The 20431-nt window shown below is 38.7% G+C and overlaps 1 protein-coding gene across 3 annotated transcripts in view; it reads right to left on the minus strand.

The window, feature by feature from the left end:
• The window catches only part of GABRB1 (gamma-aminobutyric acid type A receptor subunit beta1), a 395676-nt gene that overhangs the window by 78394 nt on the left and 296851 nt on the right, over positions 1–20431 (minus strand). For all 3 annotated transcript variants that reach the window (XM_059924117.1, XM_059924115.1, XM_059924116.1), the window contains exon 5: positions 9845–9927. In XM_059924117.1, the coding sequence (XP_059780100.1) occupies positions 9845–9927 (83 nt within the window). The remainder of the gene's footprint in view (positions 1–9844; positions 9928–20431) is intronic.

Raw genomic sequence — 20431 nt, forward strand, 5'->3', positions numbered from 1 at the left:
ACTGTATGATATCACTTACGTGTGGAATCTAAATAATTACAACAAACTAGTGAATAAGACAGAAAAGAAGCAGACTCACAGATACAGAGAACAAACTAGTGGTTACCAGTGGGGAGAGGGAAGGGGGAGGGGCAACATAGGGGTGGGGGGAAAAAGGGTTATTATGAGATTACATGAAATCATGTATGTGAAACTTTTGAAAACTGTAAAGCACTATAGAATTTAAAGAATCTTTCATTCAATTAAAAAAATAAAATAAAGTGAAATAAAAAACAGAAACAAACAAAAAACTATTCCTGTAAAGCCTGTTGCTATGTATTCATTCAGGAGTAAATGGTTAACTAATTTTTTTTTTAACATTATAATGTTACAAAAACAGCTGATGCCCATGCCTCTCTTTCCCAAGTAGATAACTCCATTTACCACAGCATCATAATACAAATTAAAGTTTCACTGAGTGCATTCATACCAATATATGATATATATATCAGGGCTTTTAAAATAGAGTAGCATCTTGTAACAACTTGACTCATTACATGGATTTGAAAATCTGATTGAAGCACTTAATTCCAATGAAAGGCAGGGTCCCTTGGTCTACCTATTTATGTCAAGACATGCACCTTTAAAGGAAAAAAACAATGGAGCCTTCTGCCAGAGGGCATAAAGGAAAGAGTAGTTAAAATTTTTTTCCTTTGATCATTTCAGTGATTTTTTTTTTCTTTGAAAGAAATTGTGCTATTTTCTGTTCTTTGCTGTACTTTCTTCTTTCATTTCTATGTCTCCATTCTGTTTCCCATTTAGAGAGCTGGGTCTATTAGAAGGGATGGTGAACAAAATTGAAAAGCAAAAATTTAAAGCATGACAGCCTTAGAGCAGTGGCAGTCATACATGGCATATTAAAATCACCTGGAGAGCTTAAAAAAGTGCTTGCCAAAGGGCTCGTCTTCTACAAATTCTGATGTTATTGGTCTGGGGTGGGGTCATGATATCAATATTTTTAAAAAATCTCCCTTTTAAAATCTTTGATCTTAAAGATAAGAAAAAAGCAGTTTAAACATGGAAATTGACACTGAAATGAAAACTAAATTATCTATATTAATTATATGGTTCCTATATGGATGTGGTTCACAGAACAAACCAAGTCAAGACCTCTCAGGAATATGTCCATTGTCAAGGTTATAGATGTTCATGAACCACAATTATGAGTAATGGATGGACTTTGAAACTACAGCACCATTGCAGTCAGTTAAGCCTAACACTGTACTAAAACGATTTAGGGAAGCTTATCTCTAGCCATTTAGAAGAAGAAGGGTTTGTGATCATTGTATGATCTGTTGCAATTGTAGAAGTGACCTGGTAAAATAAAAGTTTTTCTTAAGTTATATCAACGTTCAGTTTCGTTGGCAAGAATGTCGGAAAATAAATGCCCATGTAGGAGCCGAATTGAGACTGATTCAGCAGAGAGGAGAAGGACCAATTAAAACCTGCTTTGTTTTCAGGTGTCTGCTTTGCATTCAGATAGAGCATACCCCCAAACCACCCAACTCCCACACAGTGGGAAAGCTAGAAAGGAGTTTTCTGAGGACAGTATGAAGGGGGAGTAAATCGTTCAAGTCAGATTGCTTGAGTTCAAATTCCTTTTGGACCACTACAGTTTTGTGACCTGGGCAAGTACCTGCCTTGGTGCTTTGATTTCCTTCTCTGTAAAATGGAGTAAAACAATAGGGTTCTGGTGAATGTTCAATAGGAAATTTTTGTTAAGTGCCTGGACCATAATATATAGTCAATAAATATTAGCAGTCATTATTATCAAGTTTGGATCCTAAGTGAAACAAAGCCCTCAGTTTAGCAAGGGTGTCCAGTTCTAGAAGATCAAAGTTCCATTCAAAATTGTGTCTTTAAGTGTTTGGTTAATACCTAAAACCTTTAGACAAAACAATACCCTTTATTTTGACTTCCTCTTAGGAAGCTAGTAGCAAAATGGTCATCCATTAGAGCATCAAGAAGAGAAGAAATTTCCAGAAATCTAAACCTGTAAATCAGAGATCTCCTCATCCATCCACATAGCCACTTATCCATACATGGAAAATAAACTTAAACTGTCGATAGGGTAGAAGTGAACAGCTAAATGGCTAACTTTATAGACAAGTTGATTATGAAACTAATTTTAATAAATGGAACTCCATTCCCCCACTGGCTTTTATTTTCTAACTTTAAAAGATCAGAGACTTTTCAGAAAGACTGCTTTCCCACAGTTTCAAAAAAGCAGCCTGGAAAAAGGAATAAATTAATTCAGAAAAGATTCCTGTCTTCCGTACACCCACCCCTCTGCTCAACAAAAAAGCTATGGGCACTAAAATTCATTAACAATTCTATGAACATAAATGTGAAATATTCATTTTCATTAAGTAGTCTACTGAATATGGCAAAATCAAATTTATCTAAGGAGATATCCAATGCTGCTAATTTCCTTGACAATGGAAACGCAAGGGAAGCCATGAATCATTCATGAAGTTCAATTTACTTCTGTTATTTTTGGTGTTTAGTATCCATGAATAGAAAGTGTGCAGCCTGTTGTAGATGCTATTTTTAAGTTATTGCAGATCAGAATTAATGACGTGGAAGGCAGCAATAAAGTAAGAATGATTCAAAGGCTTTGCTTATAATTGTCCTACATTTCATATTTTTCTTGTGAGTATTTATGTTCATGTATTCATAACTTTTTTTTAATGTTCTAATATCCTTTATAAATCAGGATCACTTTATAACCAATATCTCAGGCAAGCACATAAAGTAATTTACTGGTAATGTAACTAAATTGAACAAACTCCCAGAGTGCTAGATTTTAGGGCTGGAAGAGATCTTTAAGGTTATATAATTAACAGCCCTCTCAATGAGGAATGTTTTCTACATTAAAACTGGTAGGTGGCCATTTCCAATTAATTGAAGTGTCTCTGTTGGCGGGGAAGTCTTTCTTAAGGGGGGGGCTTTTTTCATGAATGGGCCCTTCTGCTCATTGGATAGTATTTTTTTTCAATTCTACATCTACCTTCCCGCTACTTCTGCCACCTGTCTGCTCGGTTGCTGCTGTATCACCAGCACTTACTTATTTGCACACAGAGTGGCTTGTGGTCACCACTTAAAAAATGCTATTTGAATTGAATGGGTTCAAATCTAGCACTCTGGGTGTTATGCTTAATTTTATGTGTCAACCTGACTGGGCCACACGGCGCCCAGATATCTGGTCAAACATTATTCTGTGTATTCCTCTGAGGGTGTTTTTGGATGAGCTTAGCATTTAAATGGCTACACTCCCTAATGTGGGTGTGCCTCATCCAATCACTTGAAGGCCTGAAATAGAACAAAATGACTGACCCTCTACAGGGTAAGAGAGATTTCCTCCAGCCTATCTTTGCACTGGGACAATCAGTCCTTTCCTGCTCTCAGACTCAATTGAAGTATCGGCTCCTCCTGGGTCTCAAGGCTGCTAGCCTTCAGACTGGAACTATACCATCAGCTCTCTAGTTTGCTGACTCACCCTGCAGATTTTGGGACTTATCAGCTTCCATCACTGCATGAGCCAATTCCTTGTAATAAATCTCGTTCTCTCTATCTGTATACATCCCATTGGTTATGTTTCTCTGGAGAATCCTGATTAATACCCTGGGAAACACCAAACATAAGATTTCTCTTCTATGATAGCATTTAAACATTCAGAAATGGCTATTATGCCTCCCTAAAATTTTCTTCCTAAATATCTTGGTCTCCTCCTCTGAAGGAAATTATCTTAATATGGCATTAAGAACTGGGCACCATTCTCCACGTGTGACTTTACAAGAGCAGGCTTTTGTAGAACTGCTCCTGCCTCATGTCTGGACACTATACTTAATGTTATTTCCAGGTGTTAATGTAACATATTATATAATGAAAACTTAGCATTTCAACTCTGTAAACCTCACATTTTCTCAGGGAATTTTCCACACTTGTTAGGTCATTTTATTAGACACGTTTTTCTTATCACTTGCTATTTTTGTGGACAAGGAAAAAAATTATTTTGGAAATAAACATGACTATGGCTTGACATTCTGTGTAGATGTTGCTACTGCCAAGACATTGAAATCAATACAATGACAATATTCTGAGACTAAGAGATGGATTGAATAGATGCTTCATTAAACTGAATACATTAAGACAATGCCCAAGTTAAAAGTTTCCAAGCCATTTTTTAAAAATAAGAAACAAGTATAAAAATAACCAGGTATCACTAAATGTTACCTTTGTTTGATAAATTGGTTGTGGCTCAGGTGGGAGGGATGTAGACAGTTCATGACTGAAGTGAAGCAAAAAGACCATAGTGGTTTATCACATTTACCAGCCTTTGAAAATTCCTAAAATAATTAAAATGTTAGGTTTTCCCCTATCTGGCTCTTGGTTGAATATTTACAATCTTAAATTTTTGAGATGGTCTTAAAGCATGAATATAAAATTGTATAAATGAAAGAATATTTTACTGCAAGTCAAAAAATACCTTCCTTAAATCATATCTGAAAAAAATTAAGACTAGACTTATCTTTCAAAATTCAAAAGACTCAAAAAGTTTGGAGCCAAGAAATTTAGCATACACTCACTTCACAGATATTTAATGTCAGGTACTAGGCTGGGTTTTAATTATTGTGCTGTGAACAAAACAATGATCCTTTCCTTCATGGAGTTTCTAATCCAGAGAGGGAAGAAACAATAAACACAGAAGCAAACAAACACTAAGTGCTATATGGGAAAGTAATAGAATTTTGAAAGAGAATACCGGGTGTTCACTAATTAAGTTTGGATTCTCAGAAAAGCCTTTTGTTGGAGGTGGCATCTTAAATGAGAACTGAAAGATGAGGAAAAGCTAAAAGAACCATCATGGGGAAAAGCATTTTAACCAGAAGGAACAAGATGGTGAAGATAATGAGATAAAAGAAAGATCAGTCTGCAAGAAACAAAGAACCTGTGGTGCTGGAATTTAGTGCAGTAAGCAAGGGAAAGATGGTTTCAGAGGAAAATGGGATATGGAGGAAGGGTCAGTCACTCAGAAGCTTGTAAGTCAAATTAGGAAGTGTGGAGAATTTTCCTGGTGCAATGAGAGTCTTTGAGTATTTTAAAGCACAGAATAATATGATCCAATTGACATCTTGCAAAGACGACTCTGACTACTGGGTAGAAAATAAGTTGGAGGGAGTCAAGGGTAAAAATAAGAGGACCAATAGCAAGACTGCTACAATGATTCCGGCAAGAAGTCATGGTGGTTTAGAGAAGATTGGTGGCAGTGGGCTGGAGAGAAATGAAAGGCTTTGATAAATATCTGGCAAGTAGAATGGATGGTACTTGACAATAGATTGGATGGGAGGAGGGTGAGGGAGAGGAAGCTGTCAACAGTTAATCCTAGGATTCTGGCTGGATAGTGAGATTAAGGAAGCTGGAAAGGAAACTCACTTGTGAGGGAAAAATTGATAATAAGTTTTGAGAAAATTAAGTTTAAGATGCTTTTGAAACATCGAAGTAGATATGCCAAGAAAAGTGCGATGTACATCAATCTGGAGCTGAAAAGAGATCTGAGCTGGAGCTATACATTTGGAGATCATTGGAATAAAGATGTTATGTAAAGAGAGATCCTTTGTGACCTTTCTGAGAACAGTGTCAGTGGACTTGGGAGATGGGTAGGCAGGGTCCAGATTACAGTGGGTTGAGGGGAAGTTGAGGCCACAGACAACAGATATATACCATTATTTCAAGTAGTTTTGAGAAAAAGGAAGTAGAGAGATTAGGAAAAGCTGAAGGGGAGGTGGGAGGGTAGAGTAGAGATGTTTTGTGACGAGAGGAGTTTTCAGTTTGTTTTTAGGCTGTGAAAAAAGAGGTAGCAGAGAGGGTGAGACTGAGGATGTGAAAGATCGGGGCTGGAGGTGTGTGTGAATTTGAGAAAATCAATTACCAGAGGAGGAAGAAAAGGGTCAGGGTCAGCTTATAAAAGGAAGAGGAGAATCCCTTCCTCTTAAATACAGCGGGCTAACTTAGAATGGTGAGGATATAAGGGCATTTAGAAGAAGACGGGTGAGACTGCTGAGAGATTTCGGAACCGAAATGGATTCTATTTTTTTGGGGGGGTGAGGGAGGTACTGAGAGGTGGCATTATCTGCTGACAGTGAGGGTAAGATTAGGGTTGAGATTTTCTTCAATAGTTGCTGCAGGAAATATATAGGAAGAGGCATTAGACTACTTCATGATTGTTGTCCCAAAGCCTTTCTATATTTCCATGAGGCTTGTGGCTATCAAACCTTTATGTGATAGCTTTATTGATTTCAAATTCCAAATCCTCTTAATACTAAATTCCTTGATTGATTTTTTTCCATGTGCCATTAACTCATTTTATAACATCCCAGGGCTATGAAGCTATTAATGTGCTCCAAGTTCAAGGAAGTTTTCAATTTAACAAGGCTTTATGGCCTTCCTCATTTTACTAGAGTAGATGATGTTAAAGAAAGGCAAAACATCTTTAATTTGTCTCAAAGGACCTGACCAAGAAAAACATTTCCCCATCCTTGGGATTGTAATGGAAGAGAATACAAACCAGTAAATTTCGTAAGGTAGGTAAAGTTTCTACTATATTGGTTACAAAAGTATGATTGGTTCAATCTTATATTGGTGAAATGTCTACTTTATCATTCCTTTTCCCCAGCTGACACTAGAACCACTCATTTGTAATCACTTTAAAGCTCAGTTATGGTCTTCATAAAATGACAGTTCAGGGAGATCTGTTTCAGCAAATAATGTTAACACATGTTTTTTCTTGAAGAGTTAAAAAATAGATGGATAACAGATTCAGTATTTATTAACACTTAGCAGCATATCGATTATGTACTTAGGCAGGAATAAGTAAAGCTCATTTGGACTCCTTATAATTGCCATATGTTACTTTGTCATTTGAAGTTATTACCCTTAAGATTTAAGATCTCTTTACATTGGTTTATCTATTGTTAAGAAGGGATCTTAAGGAAAGTATTAGAGCTAAGCAATGTTGTTATTTGAGGCTTAAATTTTTTTTTTGGTAATGTCAATGGAATCAGGACTACTTGGTTTCCTGCATCCACAGACTACCCTTTATCCACAGTTGCAATCATTTGACCCTTGCCCTGAGCTAAATTCTGCTTCAGCTTCTGGGATCGACTCTAACCTTTATCGGGGATAATTTCAGGAAATATAGACCAGTCTTTGGTTGATTCAGCATCCTCAATCTAGCTGGGAGTTGTTCTGATTGGTGCTATACTTCTAATCATTGACGTTCTGCTTCCTTGCTCAGCAGTTGATTACAAGATTCTATTATAGAGAATATATTACCTGGGCTTGAATCCTCACTTTACCAGTATCCTTGCCTTGTTGCCCTGGGTAAGTTATTTTACTTCTCTGAGCCTCAGATACACTGTCTCTTAAATGCTGTTAGAAAGACTTCTGTTACAGAGGTGTTTTATTAATGCCTAGCTTTTGTCTGGCAAATAGAAGTCAGTTCCCTGTTTTTTCCCTTTCCCCCAAGTTCCTGTCTTCATACACTCCTCATTACACAAATTCTTGCAGGCCTGAGTTTCTGCTTTGCTTTAGGTAAACATCTTTAGGGACTAGAGTTCTGTGATCTACTGCTGGATCACTTTATGATGGTCACTGTCTGCCTACAGTCCTATATATTAACTGATCTTAGGGTCCCAGTTACCATGCCTCATCCATCTGCCCAGATAACTGATTGCATCTTACTGAATTGCCTCAATGATGGTCATATGCCTGGGTCACTACTTATTGCCTGACACCATATCTTATGATGACTTTGGACTCTCTGATTGTTTTGGCACCCCTCATCCCTGCTCTGCAAAAGTTATGTTTAATTCTGCCTCATTTATAGTTTTGGTCATTGTACGATATGATAAATGGACCTAAAAGTCATCTATTTTCTAACATGAATAAAGAAAATTGCCTTCTTAAAGAAAAATGTAAACCTATAATAATAGAAAGACTCAATATGCATTATAACATAAAATATACATTTTGGGAGAAAATGTTGATAATTTTAGCACTTGTAATTTATGCACAGAATCAATTCAAGTACTCATCAAAATTCATTCTTCAAGTGAATGATGTAAACATAAGATCTTGGAATTTTGACAGACTGTCATATCCTTCCGGCATAGGCAAAGGTAAAAAATCACAATCAATGGAAGAGAGGTCAAGGGCAAAAGATAACTTATATGAATGAGCATCCTTCTCTTTCCATGTCAGTTTCAAAAGCTAATGATTTACTTGCTTAGATAAAGTTCTGTCTTATTTATAAAATATTATTAACCAGTAATAAATGACTGAGTTTATATTTCATTCCTATAGTTTGAATTTGGTTGTCATTGGCATTTAAACCAAAAGTCACCATTAATACTTTCATATATTAATAACTTTCAGCCAACGTATTTATATAATACATTTTAAAGTTAGAATATTAATTAAAGAATAGATCATGAATGTTATTCATTCCAGGTTCTAGTGGTACTAGATTAATGTCTAGGTCTGAATCTATATATCTACATAAGCATCTTTATCTATTTCTATGTCTGTATTCAGTAAAACTAGAAAATGAATGTAATTACTTAATAATCAGACAATGGGGAATACATTTATTGTTTAATAATATTAGAGGATCACCTGGAATTTTCCCATTTTTCTTTACCATTTTGATGTTTAGACCTGGAAAGCATTTTAAATGATCTAAGTAAGTATCTGTCTATTCTCACATTACATTAAGTGGCATTGCAATGCTCTTAATTACCTATTGCACTTTCTGTGCCCCTGAAAACCAGGAAATAGCCTTGGCCTGGGGCTTCCCTGGTGGCGCAGTGGTTGAGAATCTGCCTGCCAATGCAGGGCACACGGGTTCGAGCCCTGGTCTGGGAAGATCCCACATGCTGCGGAGCAACTGGGCCCATGAGCCACAATTACTGACCCTGCGCGTCTGGAGCCTGTGCTCCGCAGCAAGAAAGACCACGATGGTGAGAGGCCCGTGCACCGCGATGAAGAGTGGCCCCCGCTTGCCGCAACTGGAGAAAGCCCTCGCACAGGAACTAAGACCCAACACAGCCATAAATAAATAAATAAATAAATAAAAATTAAATTAAAAAAAAAAAAAAGCCTTGGCCTGGTATTCACAATAAATGGGATCAAATGTCTGCATATTGATGGTTGAGAAACAATGAAACCAAGATAATCAATCAGATTAAAACTTAGTGACTAAAATATTCTAACTGTTAAGAAAGCAATCAATGAAAAAACAGCTCAAGAGGACAAAGCTAAACCACAAGCCTCATGAATACCATTTATCTTCTTGTTCTTCCCATGAAGAAAGACAATTGCACACAAGACTTTACCATAGTGTTTTTCTAAAAGACAACAATTTACAGTCCTTCAGGCGGACAGACTATAGAGCCAAAAACAATCTCACAAAGTCTTTTCACATTGAAATATTTTTGCTCTCTTATTAACGCAGCTTGGGTATTGGAAGGTCTTAGGAGAAATTCGATTCTGAGAAGGAGAAAGCATGAGTTTATAAATTGTCCAGCTAAAATAAGTGGACTTTCCTTAATGGTTCAAAAAGATAATCGCATTGAAATGAACCTTAAGCCTCCAATACAGAGGAAAATGTTACTGTGAACCCTTTGAAAAGTTGGCAGGGTAGTGTAGCTAAAAATATCCCGGTATCAATTACTCAGTACAAGGTGGAATTTAATTGGGTCAAGCAAACATCCCTCTTTTTTGTTCCCCTGTCCAAGTAACTCACAACTTTCAATCTCCAGGGTGCAGTTTTGTTCATCCAGAGGGTATCTTCGTAGATCCATCATACACGCAGCTGTGGTTGTGATCCTGTCAGGGTGAGAGAGAGAAAAGACAACATCATAATGACGATGACTTTCATTTCCAGGCTTCCCAGCCCTGAATCATGCCTACCAGTTGGTATCAAAATTTTGTGATTAAAAATTTTGAAATCAGGCAGATTGAATATGAGTCTTTCTTTGCTGCTCACTAGCGGTGAGAAGTTGAGCTAGTTAATTTATCTCCAGGAGTCTCAGTCCCCTTATCAATCAAAACACCAACTGCATAGAATGGCTGTGAGGATTAAAAGAGATAATACATGCGAAGCCCTGAGCCCAGTGCTTCATACTTAGTAAGTGCCCCACAAATGATGGCTATTATTATAGCTATTATTATCCCAGGCCCTTCCTTTATTTACTAGCCTCCTAGCAATGTCTTTGCTGGGATCTGCAGCAAGTCTGGCTTTATGAGGAGGAGAACATCTATGTTGTGTGTCAAAGCCCACCTTCCTCTCCTGCTACAACCTAATGATAAAACAACAAAAGCAACAGCAACAACAAAATTCGTCCTTCATGGCTTTTGATGCCTCACACTCCCCACTATTAGGGACATTTGTCAGATTCACCTCTGAGGCCCTGGTCTACCTATATTCAGTAGAGAGCATATAAGCAGTAAAGAAACATTATCCTAGGATCAGTGTTTACACCATATTTACCAACTCCAGTTTAGCTTATGTATCTATGCAAACCCAAGGATCCTGACTCTAGATATCCTACCTGGGTTTCCACTACCCCTCCGTTTTCTCGTGCCTGGGCTGGTTTTCTGGACTGTGGTGTCTGAGAGTTACTTAAATTCATATGGCTCGTCCACTCATACAAACATTTGATATCACGCTGGAATTGACAAAATACTTTTCTTAAAAAAAACTATTTACACGGTCCCTTTTCACAAAGTAATGTATAATCAAAATTTTAAAAATTCAAAATTCAAATTTAATAATAAGCATCCTTTCTACCTTAAGCCACAGGAGCTACAACATTGGCAAATTTCCATACATACTCTGAATGCAAATAGAAGCCCAGCTATATCTTCCTATGGGGGAACTTCTTAAGAAGACTACTGCATACCCTGTTCTGAACCTAGCTTGTTTTCATTGACAGTGTATCTTGGATTTGGTTCTATATTAGTAAATAATAAGCTATTTGTAAAAAAATTTACTACAGTGTATTGAGTTGTATGGAAATGCCATAATTTATTTGCGTAATCACCCTGTAGGGGGCATTTATGTTGTTTCATATCTTTTACTTTTACAAATAAAGATGCTGTGAATATACTGGTACACTCTACTATATCTGACTACGTTGACTGGCTATTTCTAGAAAGGGAATTGTTGAAAGAAAAAAGGTATATGCATTTTAAATTTTGCCACATTGCTGTTCATAGAGGTTGAGCCAGTTTACGCCCTCATCAACAGTGTATGTAAATTTGACAAAGTTCTTTTCATACCTTTGTTTTTGGAGGCGGTCTAGGCAAGTTATTGTTTCGGTCATTTGTGTTAACCTGACAGGCACCTTCTTCCTAAAAACATTACTAGGAATAACCCTAGACCTTCCCAATTTCTCTTTGGCTTTCTTTATGAAAGATAAAAGTGAAGATCCTCTTTGAAGCCTTTCTTAGACAGGATGTTGGTAAATTAATCAGATTGATTTGAGCATTAGGCAAGAGCAAAAGGAATTTTAAAGTTTAATTAAAAATTTTTTAGCTGAGGAGAGAAGATGGCGGAAGAGTAAGACGCGGAGATCACCTTCCTTCCCACAGATACAGTAGAAATACATCTACACGTGGAACTGCTCCTACAGAACACCCACTGAACGCTGGCAGAAAACGTCCGACCTCCAAAAAGGCAAGAAACTCCCCCCGTACTTGGGTAGGGCAAAAGAAAAAAGAAATAACAGAGACAAAAGAATAGGGACGGCACCTGCACCAGTGGGAGGGAGCTGTGAAGGAGGAAAGATTTCCACGCACTAGGAAGCCCCTTCGCGGGCGGAAACTGCGGGTGGCAGAGGGGGGAAGCTTCGGAGCCACGGAGGAGAGCGCAGCCACAGGGGTGCGGAGGGCAAAGCGGAGAGGTTCCCGCACTTCCCGCACGGAGGCTCGGCGCTGACCAGCACTCACCAGCCCGAGAGGCTTGTCTGCTCCCCCGCCGGGGCGGGCGGGGCTGGGAGCTGAGGCTCGGCTTCGGTCGGATCGGATCGCAGGGAGAGGACTGGGGCTGGCGGCGTGAACAAAGCCTGAAGGGGTTAGCGCACCACAGCTGGCTGAGAGGGAGACCGGGAAAAAGTCTGCAGCTGCCGAAGAGGCAAGAGACTTTTTCTTGCCTCTTTGTTTCGCTGCGCGCAAGGAGAGGGGATTCAGAGCGCCGCCTAAACGAACCCCAGAGAAGGGTGCGAGCCGCGGCGATCAGCGCAGACCCCAGAGACGGGCGTGAGACGCTGGGGCTGCTGCTGCCGCCTCCAAAAAGCCTGTGTGGGAGCACAGGTCACTCTCCACACCGCCCCTCCCGGGAGCCGGTGCAGCCCGCCACTGCCAGGGTCCCGTGATCCAGGGACAACATCCCCCGGGAGAACGCACTGCGCCCTCAGGCTGCTGCAACGTCACGCCGGCCTCTGACGCCGCAGGCTCGCCCCGCCTCCTCCGTACCCCTCCCTCCCCTCCGGCCTGAGTGAGCCAGAGCCCCCGAAGCAGCTGCTCCTTTAACCCCGTCCTGTCTGGGCGGGGAACAGACGCCCTCAGGCGACCTACACGCAGAGGCGGGTCCAAATCCAAAGCTGAACCCCAGGAGCTGTGCGAACAGGGAAGAGAAGGGGAAATCTCTCCCAGCAGCCTCAGAAGCAGCGGATTAAAACGCCACAAACAACTTGATGTGCCTGCATCTGTTGAATACCTGAATAGACAACAAATCATCCCAAATTCAGGAGGTGGACTTTGGGAGCAGGATATATTAATTTTTCCCCTTTTCCTTTTTTTTTGAGTGTATATGCATATGCTTCTGGGTGAGATTTTGTCTGTATAGCTTTGCTTTACAATAGCTTTATTTTACTTCACTATATTATAGCCTCTTTCTTTCTTTCTTTCTATTTTTTCTCCCTTTTACTCTGAGCCGTGTGGACGAAAGGCTCTTGGTGCTTCAGCCAGGCATCAGGGCCGTGCCTCTGAGGTGGGAGAGCCAACTTCAGGACACTGGTCCACAAGAGACCTCCCAGCTCCACGTAATACCAAACGGCAAAAATCTCTCAGAGATCTCCATCTCAACATCAAGACCCAGCTTCACTCAACGACCAGCAAGCTACAGTGCTGGACACCCTAAGCCAAACAACTAGCAAGACAGGAACACAGCCCCATCCATTAGCAGAGAGGCTGCCTAAAATCATAATAAGGCCACAGACACCCCAAAATACAGCACCAGACGTGGATGTGCCCAACAGAAAGAAAGGATCCAGCCTCATCCACCAGAGCTCAGGCACTAGTTCCCTCCACCAGGAAGCCTACACAACCCACTGAACCAACCTTAGCCACTGGGGACAGATACCAAAAACAACGGGAACTACAAACCTGCAGCCTGTGAAAAGGAGACCCCAAACACAGTAAGATAAGCAAAATGAGACGACAGAAAAACACACAGCAGATGAAGGAGCAGGGTCAAAACACACCAGACTTAACAAATGAAGAGGAAATAGGTAGTCTACCTGAAAAAGAATTCAGAATAATGATAGTAAGGATGATCCAAAATCTTGGAAATAGAATAGACAAAATGCAAGAAACATTTAACAAGGACGTAGAAGAACTAAAGAGGAACCAAGCAATGATGAAAAACACAATAAATGAAATTAAAAATACCCTAGATGGGATCAATAGCAGAATAACTGAGGCAGAAGAAAGGATAAGTGACCTGGAAGATAAAATGGTGGAAATAACTACTACAGAGCAGGATAAAGAAAAAGGAATGAAAAGAACTGAGGACAGTCTCAGAGACCTCTGGGACAACATTAAACGCACCAACATTCGAATTATAGGGGTCCCAGAAGAAGAAGAGAAAAAGAAAGGGACTGAGAAAATATTTGAAGAGATTATAGTTGAAAACTTCCCTAATATGGGAAAGGAAATAGTTAATCAAGTCCAGGAAGCACAGAGAGTCCCATACAGGATAAACCCAAGGAGAAACACGCCAAGACACATATTAATCAAACTGTCAAAAATTAAATATAAGGAAAACATATTAAAGGCAGCAAGGGAAAAACAACAAATAACTCACAAGGGAATCCCCATAAGGTTAACATCTGATCTTTCAGCAGAAACTCTGCAAGCCAGAAGGGAGTGGCAGGATATACTTAAAGTGATGAAGGAGAAAAACCTACAACCAAGATTACTCTACCCAGCAAGGATCTCATTCAGATGTGATGGAGAAATTAAAACCTTTACAGACAAGCAAAAGCTGAGAGAGTTCAGCACCACCAAACCAGCTTTACAACAAATGCTAAAGGAACTTCTCTAGGCAAGAAACACAAGAGAAGGAAAACACCTACAATAACAAACCCAAAACATTTAAGAAAATGGGAATAGGAACATACATATCGATAATTACCTTAAATGTAAATGGATTAAATGCTCCCACCAAAAGACACAGGCTGGCTGAATGGATACAAAAACAAGACCCATATATATGCTGTCTACAAGAGACCCACTTCAGACCTAGAGACACATACAGACTGAAAGTGAGGGGATGGAAAAAGATATTCCATGCAAATGGAAATCAAAAGAAAGCTGGAGTAGCAATTCTCATACCAGACAAAATAGACTTTAAAATAAAGACTATTACAAGAGACAAAGAAGGACACTATATAATGATCAAGGGATCGATCCAAGAGGAAGGTATAACAATTGTAAATATTTATGCACCCAACATAGGAGCACCTCAATACATAAGGCAAATACTAACAGCCATAAAAGGGGAAATCGACAGCAACACAATCATAGTAGGGGACTTTAACACCCCACTTTCACCAATGGACAGATCATCCAAAATGAAAATAAATACGGAAACACAAGCTTTAAATGATACATTAAACAAGATGGACTTAATTGATATTTATAGGACATTCCACCCAAAAACAACAGAATACACATTTTTCTCAAGTGCTCATGGAACATTCTCCAGGATAGATTATATCTTGGGTCACAAATCAAGCCTCGGTAAATTTAAGAAAATTGAAATCGTATCAAGTATCTTTTCCGACCACAACGCTATGAGACTAGATATCAATTACAGGAAAAGATCTGTAAAAAATACAAACACATGGAGGCTACACAATACATTACTTAATAACGAAGTAATTACTGAAGAAATCAAAGGGGAAATCAAAAAATACCTAGAAACAAATGACAATGGAGATACGACGACCCAAAACCTATGGGACACAGCAAAAGCAGTGCTAAGAGGGAAGTTTATAGCAATACAAGCCTACCTCAAGAAACAGGAAACATCTCGAATAAACAACCTAACCTTGCACCTAAAGCAATTAGAGAAAGAAGAACAAAAAAACCCCAAAGCCAGCAGAAGGAAAGAAATTATAAAGATCAGGTCAGAAATAAATGAAAAAGAAATGAAGGAAACAATAGCAAAAATCAATGAAACTAAAAGCTGGTTCTTTGAGAAGATAAACAAAATTGATAAACCATTAGCCAGACTCATCAAGAGAAAAAGGGAGAAGACTCAGATCAATAGAATTAGAAATGAAAAAGGAGAAGTAACCACTGACACTGCAGAAATACAAAAGATCATGAGAGATTACTACAAGCAACTCTATGCCAATAAAATGGACAACCTGGAAGAAATGGACAGATTCTTAGAAATGCACAAACTGCCGAGACTGAACCAGGAAGAAATAGAAAATATGAACAGACCAATCACAAGCACTGAAATTGAAACTGTGATTAAAAACCTTCCAACAAACAAAAGCCCAGGACCAGATGGCTTCACAGGTGAATTCTATCAAACATTTAGAGAAGAGCTAACACCTATCCTTCTCAAACTCTTCCAAAATATTGCAGAGGGAGGAACACTCCCCAACTCATTCTACGAGGCCACCATCACCCTGATACCAAAACCAGACAAAGATGTCACAAAGAAAGAAAACTACAGGCCAATATCACTGATGAACATAGATGCAAAAATCCTCAACAAAATACTAGCAAACAGAATCCAATAGCACATTAAAAGGATCATACACCATGATCAAGTGGGGTTTATCCCAGGAATGCAAGGATTCTTCAATATACGCAAATCAATCAATGTGATACACCATATTAACAAATTGAAGGAGAAAAACCATATGATCATCTCAATAGATGCAGAGAAAGCTTTCGACAAAATTCAACACCCATTTATGATAAAAGCCCTGCAGAAAGTAGGCATAGAGGGAACTTTCCTCAACATAATAAAGGCCATATATGACAAACCCACAGCCAACATTGTCCTCAATGGTGAAAAACTGAAACCATTTCCACTAAGATCAGGAACAAGACAAGGTTGCCCACTCTCACCACTGTTATTCAACATAGTTTTGGAAGTGTTAGCCACAGCAATCAGAGAAGACAAAGAAATAAAAGGAATCCAAATCGGAAAAGAAGAAGTAAAGCTGTCACTATTTGCACATGACATGATACTATACATAGAGAATCCTAAAGATGCTACCAGAAAACTCCTAGAGCTAATCAATGAATTTGGTAAAGTAGCAGGATACAAAATTAATGCACAGAAATCTCTTGCATTTCTATACACTAATGACGAAAAATCTGAAAGTGAAATTAAGAAAACACTCCCGTTTACCATTGCAACAAAAAGAATAAAATATCTAGGAATAAACCTACCTAAGGAGACAAAAGTCCTGTATGCCGAAAATTATAAGACACTGATGAAAGAAATTAAAGATGATACAAATAGATGGAGAGATATACCATGTTCCTGGATTGGAAGAATCAACATTGTGAAAATGACTCTACTACCCAAAGCAATCTACAGATTCAATGCAATCCCTATCAAATTACCACTGGCATTTTTCACAGAACTAGAACAAAAAATTTCACAATTTGTATGGAAACACAAAAGACCCCGAATAGCCAAAGCAATCTTGAGAACGAAAAATGGAGCTGGGGGAATCAGGCTCCCTGACTTCAGACTATATTACAAAGCTTCAGTAATCAAGACAGTTTGGTACTGGCACAAAAACAGAAATATAGATCAATGGAACAGGATAGAAAGCCCAGAGATAAACCCACACACATATGGTCACCTTATCTTTGATAAAGGGGGCAAGCATATACAGTGGAGAAAAGACAGCCTCTTCAATAATTGGTGCTGGGAGAATTGGACAGGTACATGTAAAAGTATGAAATTAGAACACTCCTTGACACCATGCACAAAAATAAACTCAAAATGGATTAAAGACCTAAGTGTAAGGGCAGACACTATCAAACTCTTAGAGGAAAACATAGGCAGAACACTCTATGACATACATCACAGCAAGATTCTTTTTGACCCAGCTCCCAGAGAAATGGAAATAAGAACACAAATAAACAAATGGGACCTAATGAAACTTAAAAGCTTTTGCACAGCAAAGGAAACCATAAACAAAACCAAAAGACAACCATCAGAATGGGAGAAAATATTTGCAAATGAAGCAACTGACAAAGGATTAATCTCCAAGATTTACAAGCAGCTCATGCAGCTCAATAACAAAAAAACAAACAACCCAATCCAAAAATGGGCAGAAGACCTAAATAGACATTTCTCCAAAGAAGATATACAGATGGCCTACAGACACATGAAAGAATGCTCAACATCATTAATCATTAGAGAAATGCAAATCAAAACTACAATGAGATATCATCTCACACCGGTCAGAATGGCCATCATCAAAAAATCTAGAAACAATAAATGCTGGAGAGGGTGTGGAGGAAAGGGAACACTCTTGCACTGTTGGTGGGAATGTAAATTGATACAGCCACTATGGAGAACAGTATGGATGTTCCTTAAAAAACTACAAATAGAACTACCATAGGACCCAGCAATCCCAATACTGGGCATATACCCTGAGAAAACCATAGGTCAAAAAGAGTCATGTACCAAAATGTTCATTGCAGCTCTATTTACAATAGCCAGGACATGGAAGCAACCTAAATGTCCATCGACAGATGAATGGATAAAGAAGATGTGGCGCATATATACAATGGAATATTACTCAGCCATAAAAAGAAATGAAATGGAGGTATTTGTAATGAGGTGGATGGAGTTAGAGTCTGTCATACAGAGTGAAGTAAGTCAGAAAGAGAAAAACAAATACAGTATGCTAACACATATATACGAAATCTAAGGGAAAAAAAAAAAAAAAGGCCATGAAGAACCTAGTGGCAAGATGGGAATAAAGACACAGACCTACTAGAGAATGGACTTGAGGATATGGGGAGGGGGTGGGGTGAGATGTGACAGGGTAAGAGAGTGTCATGGACATATATACACTACCAAATGTAAAATAGATAGCTAGTGGGAAGCAGCCGCATAGCACAGGGAGATCAGCTCGGTGCTTTGTGACCACCTAGAAGGGTGGGATGGGGAGGGTGGGAAGGAGGGAGATGCAAGTGGGAAGAGAAATGGGAACATATTGTATATGTATAACTGATTCACTTTGTTATAAAGCAGAAGCTAACACACCATTGTAAGGCAATTATACTTCAATAAAGATGTTTTAAAAAAAAATTTTTTTTAAAGTGTTTTACAAAAACTTTGAAGACTGGCTGTATTCCAGAATTTAGGACATAAAAGGATTTTACTAGATTACTTTTTGCTTCCTGCTCCCATAATCATATGACTTGATTAATTTTTTCATTTCACAACATGTCATGAATATCTTTTGTTGTCTGAAGATACAATTCCACCACATTCTTTTTATGGTCTGCAAAGTGTTTCAAACACACTCAATAAGCCAACACAGTAAATATTTTAAAATTGCTTAAAAACATCATCTCTCTACTATATTCTTTGTTTAATAGCTGCTTATGAATAAAAAATTGTGAAGATGTGAATATTCTCTAGGAATTACTGAAGTGTGGCCATCCTTATGATCTTATGAAGTAGTCAATTCTTTTCAACCGGGATAGTTTTTACCAACAGGGGACATTTGACAATATCTGGAGACAGTTTTGATCGTCAGGCTGGGGGTGGAGGGTGGATACTGGGCATCTAGTGGGTGGAGGCCAGGGGTGCTGCTACACATCCTACAGTGCCCGGGACAGCGCCCAACAATTAAGAATTATCTGTTCCAAAATGTCAGTAGTGCTATGGTTGAAAAACACTGCTAAAATGGTGCTTTCAAACATTTTTCCTCTGAGGAAAATTATAATAAAATGAAATCTTATAGAGAACCTCAACATATAAAATACAAATGAAATAAGTGAAAGCCATATGTTGTTAATATAGATTTGCCATATAAGTTCAAATGTTGACATCCATTTTAATGAGCACACACATTTGAAAGCAGGAATTATGATGAGAATTATGGTCTTAAATCTCCCTCAGCACCAATTATTTTTGTGTTATATTTTATTTGTATGGTATTGAGAAAATCCTAACAAACAGGGAAACACTTGCTTCTAAAATCTTACATGACCAGGCATGGGCTACCCTGAATTAGGGGGGAATATTACCCGTCTGCTTTGTAACTGCTGCTATTATCAATGGCACCTTTGCCGATGGTTCAGATACATTAATAGGTGGTTGGTCTCTAGTAGGTACTTAGCAGTGGATTAAAAGGAAGCTTTACCTGGTGTTGCATGCTCCGCATAAGCTAACCGGGCAGCACAAATTAATATTATGATGGTCTTGAATGCATTAAAATGTGGCATAGGCTCTAGGTCCATCTACCTCGTCAGAAAGAGAAAAACAAATACCGTATGCTAACACATATATATGGAATAAAAAAAAAAAAAAAAGGTTCTGAAGAACCTAGGGGCAGGACAGGAATAAAGACACAGACGTAGAGAATGGACTTGAGGACATGGGGAGGGGGAAGGGTAAGCTGGGATGAAGTGAAAGAATGGCATGGACATATATACACTACCAAATGTAAAATAGATAGCTAGTGGGAAGCAGCCGCATAGCACAGGGAGATCAGCTTGGTGCTTTGTGACCACCTAGAGGGGTGGGATAGGGAGGGTGGGAGGGAGACGCAAGAGGGAGGGGATATGGGGATATATGTATATGTATAGCTGATTCACTTTGTTATCAAGCAGAAACTAACACACCATTGTAAAGCAATTATACTCCAATAAAGATGTTAAAAAAAATGTGGCATAGGACACATTACAGTGTACATGCTTATAGTTTAAAAATAATTATAATATTTAAAAATAAAATTGAAATAAGATATGTGTGGAACTGTTAAAGAGCTTTTGGGATACTTGATAACATCATTTGAGCTCCACTGGTCAGCTTTCCTCATTT

This window comes from Balaenoptera ricei, chromosome 5 (genome assembly GCF_028023285.1).
Source record: "Balaenoptera ricei isolate mBalRic1 chromosome 5, mBalRic1.hap2, whole genome shotgun sequence".
NCBI lineage: Eukaryota > Metazoa > Chordata > Mammalia > Artiodactyla > Balaenopteridae > Balaenoptera > Balaenoptera ricei.